The following is an 11,798-nucleotide window of genomic DNA, read 5'->3' as shown; positions in this document are numbered from 1 at the left end:
CAATATTTTTCTATCGAAAAACTATGTTTATCTGCAGAAGATTCCCAATTGTTTATTTAACCATTATTTCATCGCAACTATAATTTATAGGTCCGCCAAAAATCCCGAAAAATGCAAAAGGGGGACCAATAAAAAATTGTTAATATTAAAAAATGGTTAAATAAATAAGTGGGTATTATTTTTGAAAGTCTCCTGATGAGAACCAGAGAACCGATCGAAAAATCTTAATTTTCAAGAATTCTATACCATTTCTAGGAAAAGTTGTTTTTTCCCCAAATAAAAATACATGGAAAACTTTGAGCGCTTTGAGCGACTTCTATTTTTTTGATTTCAAAATAAAAAATATGGGTATACTTTTTTTCGATATAAAATAATCCTAGGGTGGTGAGAGCATTACAATTCCGACTTTACTGTTTTTAGACCACCCTATTGTTCAGACATGATTTTTTTTTAAATAACTCCTCTATCTATGTATGCAGTGAACAAAAAAAATTTGTTTAGATGCCAAACAACTACTTTCAAATGCAGTATTCGGTTGAAATAAAATTTTCTGAAGTTCACGAAAGGTTTGAAGCCTTCGACATAGCCGAAGACAGTGCTGTCCTTACCTGTTTTCTAATAACATAGACAGACGGCAGCGTTGATCCGGATTAACTCGTTAATTAGGAATTAGCTCGGCTAGCTCGGAAATAGACTGCAGTTTAACCGGATTTAGTCTTACAGCGGAGCGATTTTCAGAAATTACTTTTTTTATTTGGTTTCATTACATGCAGCCCAAAAAAAAAATAAATTTTTTTTAGAAAGTTCAAAAATTTCACAGTTTCTCAGATTGTCAAGTTTTTATGCACTTTGAAAATCTTAAAAACTATTTTAGCTACGAAGATGTATCTGGTCTCGTTTGAAATGTGATATTTGGGGCTATGTAAAAGAATATACTAAAAAAATTCGAAAAATAAAAAAATACAGAAATTTAAAAAATGGTATATGAATTTCAAATTTTTTTAAACAGTACCCCAAACTTATCCTAAAAGATCCACAAACTTTCAAGACGGTGTTTTTAAAATATGGATTTTTGAACTTTGAAAAAAGGCATTTTCTAAACTAAATTAAAAACATATTTTAATTAAATTAAATCTTTTTAACATAAGTAAATTTATTTAAAGTTTACAATCAATTTTTTTTTGCAAAATTCAAAAACTCATATATTTGAAACAAAACCTTCTTGAAAACTTCAGGATATTTTAAGAGCAGCTAGAGTTATTGTTGAAAAAAAATTTAGCCAAACATATACATATACAATTTTGCAATTTTTTTATTTAAATTTTTTAAAAACTTTTTTTTTGTAGCCTATAATATCACCTTTAAAATGAGACCAGAAGCATTTTTTAACTACATAAAATACCTTTTGAGGTATTAAAAATATGAACTCACAAAATCCCGGAAATTGTAAAATTTATGCCCGGTTGCACCAATCAATTTTAAATTTCTCAGCCTCTTAAAATTTCAAATGCCACAATTTTGTTCGGAAAATTTGTCATTTTAAATTTTAACGGTCCGATAAATTTTAAAATTGATTGGTGAAAGTGTGGATTAGAATTTTGGAATTTTGCTTAGCTTTCGAAAAACAAATTTAAATTTTTTTCACTTTGGCAGTACTCGGTTATATAATAAAGGAAAAGTTCTGACCAAAATTCATTCAAATCAAAAATGGTCGATTACGATAGACAATTAAAACAGTAATCGCATAATGCGCAATACTGCCGGCAGTCAGGGTACAATTTTGATCGAAATCATCTGCGCCGTTAATCGGGATTAACGTTACCATACATACAATTTTGCACCTTAGAATGCGTACGTGCCCGTATATGTATGTATGCATATAAATGTTGTACGTGCTTTCTTCTGATAATAGCAATTGTGCAAAGAAATGGTCAACTTTAGGTGCTAAGGGAATATCGAATGAACTATCAAGTGATTGCAATTGTTAGCGTACTACAATGAAGCTATCAAGCTGTCGAAGTTGTCATTTATACAGTTGCTGTTAACTGCAGTTTGATGATTTTTTTTTTAATTTTTTATAAATGCAATATGTAGAAATATTCAAAGGATTGACAACAGCAACGACTTTTCCTAAATGACATTATAAGATATTAAATTGTACGAGATAAGGAAGGGAAAAGAGATACGGGTAGGAAAAGCAGGTTAAAAAGTGAACTATGGTCACGATTTAAAAATGAAAAATGTTAAATATTTATGGCTACATGCATATTCAAATAGTGAGAGCCAAGTTCGTTGAAGCAAAGCTTGCTTCACACATAAATATTTAACTTCATTGAAAATTTCCCTAACAAATCCAAGTGGCACATTGGGCGACCAAAACCTCTGAAAAATAACCAAAATTGGTATACTGATGACTCCAAGCCTGACCATGGTGTCGGAGCTGTGGTCCGTGGTAAACAACCCAGACAGCGGCTTATCACTAGCGTGATAATAATAATATAATATTGTTTGCCACTTATGTTTATTTATTAATTTTTAAGATTTTTCAATCAATTAAAATGCAGTTCATTCCTTAACAAATACCATATAAACCTAAGCTTAAGATTTTGTAGAACGCTTAAAAAAAATCATCATAATTTCAAACTTTTTTCTCAGAAGTGTTTTTGAGTATACAGTTTGCAGTTAACAATGTGCAAGCTTCAAGTGGCTAAAAGTTATCGTTGATTTTTTAGAATTTTTTTACCGAAGTTGTGTGGCGCTGCTACTGAATTTCAAAATACATAAATATTTTAAGGAATTTTAAAAGAGCACTTAAAAGGGGAAAATTAAAAGTAAAATTGTAAATGGGGCATGAAAAATTGAGGTACTAAGGCGGGTTGGGTACATAAGCGAGGAGGTACTTAGGAGAGGGATTTTCTTCAGAATACATTAAAAAATTCATGGTGTCCAAAAATGTTGGTTACTTAAGCGGGTTAGGCACTTAAGCGGGTTTCACTTTATTGTCCTCCCTTCATGGATTTATAGTGTCATATAACCCAGTATCCAAGATAAATATAAGTATTGAGCCTAAAGCTCTGGCTTCTGCCTTGGGTTTTGTTACTACTAAGTACTTAAATCTTGAACATTTTTTCGAATAGGCATCATTTTCGATTCTCTTTCCCCGAGCCGCATCATCTGCTTTCCCTCAGAGGGCGTAAAGCTTTGCCTAAATTTCAGAGTCCGTTTAGGTAGAAAAAATAGCCTTTGAGGCCACCTTCACCCCGCTTTCCTCCCTCTAAGTGGTGCCTACTGCGGCTATTTCAGACACCCTAGTCAGGGCTAATTTTCAAAGGCCTAGAGTTGGGAAATGGGATGGGAGAGGAGTAAGAATAAGGACGTCGGTACCGTGATCCCGCGTGTAAAGCCAGAGGTATCGGTTTTAGTTAATACAGCGGCACCTAGGAACTTTGTTAAGATTCCCTCTTATTTCGTGATGACATTATAGTTTCTGTAGCATATTCTATACCCAAATAGAGATCTTTTACAATAGATCGTTTTTGGTCGCTCCCTATATGTCTAAACTTTTCTAATGCAATAGAGAAAAATAGTGGCTTGGGGAAATTTTGTTTAGCGGACCTAAAGAACCGTGCTTCCCAAAACCCAGTCAACTAACAGTCTCAGCACTTAGCTATGGAGTAGGTGGCAAAAAGAACTAAATTCGCTAGAAAAGGATTTGACAGAGGAAAGGTAAGGAATTTAGGATTCTAGCTCTTTCATATTTAACATTCACATCATCGTTAGTCTTGGAGTGCATAGAGAATCTTAACCCCATTCATATTACAACGGCATCCGGTACCTTTTCGGACCTCGCAGTTGCACTCCAAAAGTACTCCAGCTCAATATTCTCTCAGTGGGACCCACTCCAAGTTGAATTTCCTAGCTGAAGCCCTGCTTGTCGTTAACTCCTCTTGCCGATACCATAGATTTTGCAGTTCTTCCTCTTCTTCTATAACACTCCGAGTGGTATTAAACTGTGTATATGGTCTTAAGCTTCTTAACCTCCAAATTATTCGCCGAGATGAGTCTGCTTCCATAAAAAACCTCTTTCTGGATTACAATGCGCAGAAATTGTAGGTCTAAAAGCGCTTCGAGAGTGGCAGTTGGTGTCCGCACAGGCTAGTCGTTTGGATTTTCTGAGCTTTACGCGCGTAGACTTTACTTCTGTCTTCGTTCCCAGGTGGGTGGGTTTACTATATAGACTTGAAAATAGTTTCGTACATTCATCTAACCAAATTGAGCTCCCATTAGGGGACCAAATGAGGTTCATGTTTTTAGCAACTTTTTATCAGAAATTGCATCCAAATATTTAACTTTTTGGATAAGCATACATTTTTTTTTTTTGAAGAAATATCTCTGTCAGTAATTTCCTTTTTTTGGAAAAATAGCTATCCTAGTCTTGCTAAGACAACATTTAACGTTTGGTGGACAGGCTCATCGCATTGTGTAGAACAGATGTTCCCAAACTTTTTTCTCAAAGAACACTTTCAAAATTTTACGGGTTGTGGTGCATTCCCCGCTGCTACATTTCTACCATATTCTTAAAACTTGCAAAGATTAGATCCAGCAATTGAAATTTGTGTCGCGGTTGGGTTCCAACCCTAAATTTGGAGTATAAATCAGAATATTATATTTTCTTCTGTTCTATTTAGGGACATAACGCTCTCTTATGAGGAGTAATATTTTGAGTGGCATGGGAGCATGAGGTAAATATTGAGGCAAAAAAAACTGAGTTATATTAAAGAAAAATTTAGTCAAAGAGCGCTCTTTCTTTTTTAACTCACAAAAGAGGAAATCAAAATTGAATGCTCTTGAATTGAGTTGTATAGTGAGGAGCCAGGTGGCAATTTTTTTCCTCAATGAGGAATTTTGGCGAACTTTGTCTTAAAATACTTTACTACTGAACAAAATTTTTACGCCCGTAGACCAAAAAAAAAAAAATTGCAAAATTATTTTCTTGCTCTATTTGTGAGGATTGCATAAGAACCTTAGCTCCTAAAAAATGTTAGCCAAGAAATCTGAATATTAGAATCCTAAAACTTCAAAATGCCTTTTGTAAATTATCAGAAATTATCGAAAAATTTTGATTTTTTTTATTGTTCCCCTAATTTTGTTGAGCAGTGTATTATCTGCCTACATTAATAGGTAAGGCCAAGCCAACATTTAAGTTCTTTACTATCGAGGCCAGATAAATGTTCGTGGGCCGCCACTTACAACTTGTGAACCCCCATATTTTTTTTGCCCTAAGTACAATGGAAAATACTGTCTGAGTGCTTGGAAAGATTGTTTTTACTTTTTCCAGCTACCCACAATTCCATTCCTTTCCATTCTAATTTTTTTACGCCAACGTAGACCCCCGTCGAGTCTTCTCTAGTGGACCACCTGGACCACTTTTGGAATCACTGATATAACTAGGAGGTTAAATATGGTGTCTTCAAACTTAAATAAATTACTTACTTGATAACCCTTAGTTAAATTCTCTGCTCAAAACTGTTAAGAACATTTTACCATGCTAACTGTCATTTGTAATGAACTTGCATCAGACTTCTTCTACGAAGGGTCCAAAAGACCTCTTCAGGTAGAAAATAAGGCATTAAAACTTTCACCTAAACGAAACTTAAATACAAGAATTTCATTCATTCTTTAACAATTCCTTTCTACTTCCACATTGCAGAAACAATCTTCAGAACAATCCGAGCATATGATCATTATAATGATTGTTTTCGGTCTAATCTTGGGTGGCATGGTTATTACATTCCTGGTGAATTGCATACGAAAGATAATGCACGATCAGAAAATCATACGGGTAAGTACTCTACAACGAAGCAAACACATTTAACATAAAACACCTATCAACCTCACATCAAAGCAGTGAGCTAAAGAATATACAAAATAAAAAATTTTAAAATTTACATAAAAATTAAACGAAATAGTACTCGTCATAATTAAATCAAAGCTGTAAACCCACCAACACATGCATACTCTATCTAGTAGCAAATTTTAGTGTAGAAAGTAATTATCTGGAAGTAGTTAAGTACTACATACTTACATACTATATATGCATAGTTAGAAACGAAAAATTTGTAAATACGACGATGTAAATAAATTTGCATGGACAAATTTTTTATTTGGATAGATTTCATATTTTAAATTATTTAATTAACATATTTAATTTGAAGTTTTATTTTCTTCGCACGTTTGTATTCAAATTGAAGCAACAAAAAACACACAAAAAAAATAAAAAAATATTTTTCTAAAGAGACTACACTTTTTCACACAAAATATCAAAACAAATTATGCACATAAGATGGCAATAGCTTATTATAATTGAGATTCACTGTTTTAACCATTGAGACTTAAAAAATACTTTGGAAATAAATTTCTTCCTAAAAATAGACGATATTTACGAACTTGAAACAATTTTATTTAATCATATTTTTTAAATATATATCCATGGTTGAGTGGAAGATCGACCTATCTCGTCATCCGGTTCTAAAACGCCCCATCGCAGCAAACTTTTCAAGAACGCCCTATCTCAGAATTTTGTTCAAAAACGCTCTATCTCAACTAAAAATATATTGAAAATTTTTTGAAAAAGGGCTTTTTTAATCGACAACTGATATAGGGCGTTTTCGAACTGATTTCTGAAAAGTTTACTGAGATAGGGCGTTTTCGAACTGAATGCCGAGGTAGGTCGATCTTCCACTCAGCCGTAGATACATATGTATTTAAAAAAAATTTGATTAAATAAAATTTTTCTCTATTTTTAGGGAGACATTTATTTTCCAAGCATTTTTTCCGCACTTTCTACTACATATAAAGTTTTGAAATCCCAAAACAAATCACGCCACTACAAATTTCATTTGCGGCCTTGATACTAGTAACACTTATATATAAAAAGCTTTTGAGATTTCTTTTGAAATTTTAAGCAACTCTTCTTAACCTTGTAAACTCATTAAATTACACATTTTGGTACGCTAACTTTCTATTGAATTTCCACTAGTTAATTGCTTAATGTTTTATAGAGAACTCTATGCCACAGTTTCAATGTAAAAGCAAGCTCGCTGTAAGCCAATATGTAAATTCATATAAAAAAGTTAAACTAAATATTTAAAAAATTTGAATAAAGTTCATGGAAAGGCAAGTGGCCATGAATAGCCGCGAAATTTCTGGGCAGTTCCACACCGTAACGGCTCATGTTTTATGAATATACATACATACTTTCACAGTTTCAGGAAAAATTACTTAGCGTAAGGAGATCAAAATAAACATTTTAATTTAGCGGCAGATATCCTTGTTGATTTATAAAGTGACAGCAAACCTGTTATATGAGAAGATTCTTTACACAATTTAGCAGTTCGTCGTTAAAGTTTTTTCTTAAATTTTTTCTCCTTCTTTTTCTATGAATGAATTATGAATGAAGAAAAAAAATAATATCCAAAATGCGAGCCATTAGTGAACTGTACCAGGGGCAAACATTGAGTTAAACTAGCACGTTGTGTCCGGGTCATATAACAGAAGTTAACGTGACGGAGCGTAGGGATAACGAAACATGAAGTGTTCCCGTAGGACAATGCGCAAATGTTGGAAGCGGTTACATATCTACTGATGACCGTTGAGTTATGGTATAGGTCTGTCTGATTTAAACTGATGATAACGGTACAGAACTAGTGAGTAAGAGTTTAAGGGAGAGATCAAAACGCGAAAATCCACAAAAAATGGTAATCACATGTGTGCGGATCAAGAAGTATCTTAACTGGAAAATAAAAAAAAAACTTTTCATAAAAATCATATTTTGATTTTCAAAGTAATCTGCCCCTTGTGGCGACAAACTTCATCTAAATATTGGGGGAAGCAATTCACGGCCTAACTAATTAGTTTGGCTTGGCATCTCTAAAAAGTGAGGCCATCGAAGTGTATTCAAAGAAATGGCAGTTCTTCTTTCCCAAAAGATGACATTATGTCTCAATTTTAACGCTCAGTCGGTGCAATAGAATTAGTTATAAATTATTGCCTTCTTAAGATTTTCCTTTTTTCAAGATAATCGATACAAATCATTTTTTTCTTCTTCTCGAAACTCGTTCGCCATAGTCATTCCAGCTGTTATTTAGTAAAGGCTGCAGCCCCAGATGGCATATAACTTCTTCCTATCCATGTTTACTATGTCAGATAACTTATGCGCGTTCACACTTCAATCCTTCATGATATTTCGTCCGAATCTTCTTCTTTTCTTCTTAAGAAACATACAAGGTATTTGCATGTATTTATAAAAAAAAAAAACAAGTGTGCCTGGGCCACACTGGAGAAGTGAAACTTACATTACATATCTAGTTTGTCTCATAACCAATATATGTACAGCGAAAGCTCCCATAAGCGGAATTTAGAAAAAAAAAAATTCAAATTCAAATTCAAATTATAAAAATTAACATCTGGGAGTTTCCATTGTAACGGGCGCGACACCTTTGTGCATAATTCTTTAATTTTGAAGAAAACTATTAAAGTAACCATTGCAATATTATACGCTAAAAATACTGTCAGAAGTAAGGAATTAACTCATATGAACTACATTTTATAAATAAATCAGTACCGACCAGAAAATGCCAAAGAAGAGCGTAACGGGCGCGACGTTATAAAATTGATAAATTGCGTGTAATCCACTTTCACACGAAACTGTGTAAAATTTTTAATTAAACTGACTAAAAATGCCTTGGCATATTTAAATTTGGAATGTTTCCTATTATTTCCGCATTCAAAGAAAATACACTTCTTAATCCATTTAGATTTATTAACATTTTAAAGTGTAACGGGCGCGACACCTCGTTGTAACGGGTGCGACATGTCTATTTTTTTTTTTACATATTTCAACTATTCATATATTTTTCATTACGATAATTCAATTTCAAGCCAAAATAGGAAAATATATATATGTTAAAACAAGTTAACACGTTAAAAGTAAGTACGTGGGTATGCTATTTATAAACGATCTTTCCTGATGTCAGCTTTAAGGATTGGTTAAATCAGCCAAATATAAATCATAATTCTAATTCAATATTTATGCTGATTGCATTAGGCATGATCAAATAATTAATTCTATTGTTTTAGAATATAAAAAATTTATAAAAAATTAATAATTAAAGAACAATTTCATTAAAATTATTTTCTTAGGTAAAATTTCTCAAGCGTAGATTTTGCTGTCCTACCAGCAAACAGACAGCCGTCAGATTCTTCATCCTTAATGAAGAAGTGCTTCTCTTGCAAATTTTTTATAGGAGCAATGTGGGCCCATCTCTGATCTAAAAATACTTGCTCAGCCGCGATGTCTTCCATCGAATGGTAGAGAATTTTTATACCGTTGAAGCTTTTCTCTTGAAGAAACTCAAAACACTCTTTTGGCGTTTTTAATACCACCTTCCGTGCTTTAACTGCTGTCCACAAAGTCCTTTTTACTACAGCCCCGATACCATCAACGGCACCTTTGCCATGACTGGTGGCAAAAAACGACCAAGTAATTTTGGCACCGAAGTCATCTACTGCAGAGCACACATTGTAAAGGTTGTAGCGATTTTTGAATTGGGCAGCACATCCATCAGAGAATATGTGAATAACACCAATATTTTTGTCGCGAGCCTTGATATCGCTGACAATGCTTCTGAGGAATTTCCACACGCAAGTTTTACTATGTGTAAGGTCGTCACTTAATATTGCATACGAAAAGGGTTTTATTTCATTATTAACTCTGACCCATACACAAGCTGTGAAAATGGTTGCTTGTCGGTGCCTCCAGTGTGCATTTTGTATTTCATCTTGATATACTATTTCGTAGTTTTCTGCAAAATCAATTTGCAGAACTGCTTCATTCGCCAATAATGTTTCCTTCGTTTCTCTGAAATGTTTACTTTGAGTAGTTTGAACTAGCCAGTGCGGTTTGAACTTTTTTAATTGGTTATCAAACAAAACCAAAAAGTCCTCCAAAGTACCATTTTGAGCAGTAAGTTGCATTCGGTTTTCTCGTTCTATCCAGCTCTTCCAGGAAATTTCCGCTTTGTGATCAAATTTTATCAGAAATAAATCTAATAAATTATAACACATTTTGCATCTATTTGTCAAGCAGAGTTCGCTCGACAGATTGCAACATATATTATCGAGGATGCTAAGAGGATTTGGTGGAAACGACGGAAAGATATTCTTGATAGCTTGAACAAAAAAACAAAAATTTGCGTGATAAACGCATACACACATATTTTGTGGAGTTTCTCTTATTGGACGGACAAAACTTGGTCGCAACGCAAAAAATTTTTACTTTCCAATCTGTGTACCAGGATATTCAGTTTCAAACATATTGAAACATTCGCTTATACTCATCAATAAATACCTCTTCTGAAACTTTTGTCGTATTCCAGTTGATGTATTTTTAACGCATACAAACTCCTTTTTCCCAGGACTTACTACGCTAATATCATCTCTTTGGAAGAACTCTTGAACTTTACAAATGGTTTCATTGGAAGATCCGGAACCACTTTTTAGTTCCGAATTAGATGAGAGAGTTCCACCAGCAAGCTCTTGTATTACCGCTATTCTCTTAGAAGGACTTTTAGGAAGGCTGCGTTTTACTATGGTGACAGCTTTTTTGAGGGATTTTTTGGACTTATAAGGACCAATTGGTGAAGTATTAGCGCAAGTTTTTCTTGTACTTTCTTCTAGCTTCCTTTTCCGCTCTCTCAACAACTTCTGACGCTCCCGATTGTGTTCTCGCCATTTCTTTAGTGCCTCAGCGTCCATTGACTCTTTCTTTGCTGCTCTTCTCTGTCTGTCCCGTATTTGCTCCATACGTAAATGCTCTTTATATTTTCCATAGTTTTTCTTCAAATTGTAGCGATGTTTTTGCATTCTATTGGCAAACTCCATTTCCTAATCAATAATCACACATTAGCAAAAAAGTTATTAAAAATGTAACGGGCGCGACACGTACTAAAAAATTAAAACAGAGAAAACGGTTTGACAAATTTGTTTGAAATTTTTCTCAATATAATCCCTAGCAGTTACTTGTTACGTATGCAAAGATTTATTCATGCAACGTTACTAATCCTTTTACCACAAAACTAAATCCTTTTTTTTTGTAACGGGCGCGACACCAATTTTGCTTAAATTTAATTAATTACTGTGATTTATACTTACTTCGCAGAATCTTGAAAGTCATTCCCAAATAGAGAAAAAATATGTAAAATTTCACGTAGCTCAATTAAATATCCGTCAAAAATCGAAAACTTTGAAAAAAATACTATGCGACTATGATCACGATTTTAAAGTTTTTTAATATCATAGTGTTGTGAACTTTGGCAGGCGTTTACACCTCCATCACGATATCAAAATATAAAAAATTGGTAAATAACAATAAAGTAGACATGCGTGAACACAAATACCAGCCTTCGGACTGGAAGCAATGTAATTTATTTCTAAGCTCAATGGGGTCTGATTTCGTGGAAACTCCCATCTGGGGTTTCTAATTAAAAACAATATTTGTTCTTCAATATAAAAAAATAGAATAAGTGGAAAATAAGTTAAAATGTATGGCGTTTCCTTTTCCTTCGAAAGATATTACCATCTTATTGCCCGTTACGCTCAAACAGAAAGAAGAGGGCAATGAAAAGTCAAAAATTTTGTAGAAAACAAAAACATCTTTGAGAGTCAACAGGAGTCAACATCAAACTGGAAAATACAAAATTCACCGCTTATTAGAGCTTCGTGTCCGCTTATCGGAGATT

General features: G+C 33.5%; 1 protein-coding gene across 1 annotated transcript in view; it reads left to right on the top strand.

Moving 5' to 3' along the window:
• LOC118753468 overlaps positions 1–5,911 on the top strand; it is a gene marked incomplete in the record, with an annotated part of 83,773 nt that extends 77,862 nt beyond the window's left edge. The window contains 2 exon segments of the mRNA XM_036488354.1: positions 5,711–5,842; positions 5,906–5,911. Coding sequence (XP_036344247.1) covers positions 5,711–5,842; positions 5,906–5,911 — 138 coding nt within the window.
• Between the last annotated feature and the right edge of the window lie 5,887 nt (positions 5,912–11,798).

The sequence above is a fragment of the Rhagoletis pomonella genome, unplaced genomic scaffold (genome assembly GCF_013731165.1).
Source record: "Rhagoletis pomonella isolate Grant_MI unplaced genomic scaffold, Rhpom_1.0 Rhpom_scaffold_00002, whole genome shotgun sequence".
Lineage (NCBI taxonomy): Eukaryota > Metazoa > Arthropoda > Insecta > Diptera > Tephritidae > Rhagoletis > Rhagoletis pomonella.
Note: the sequence above shows the minus strand (reverse complement) of the source record. Positions and strands in the feature narration are given on the sequence as shown.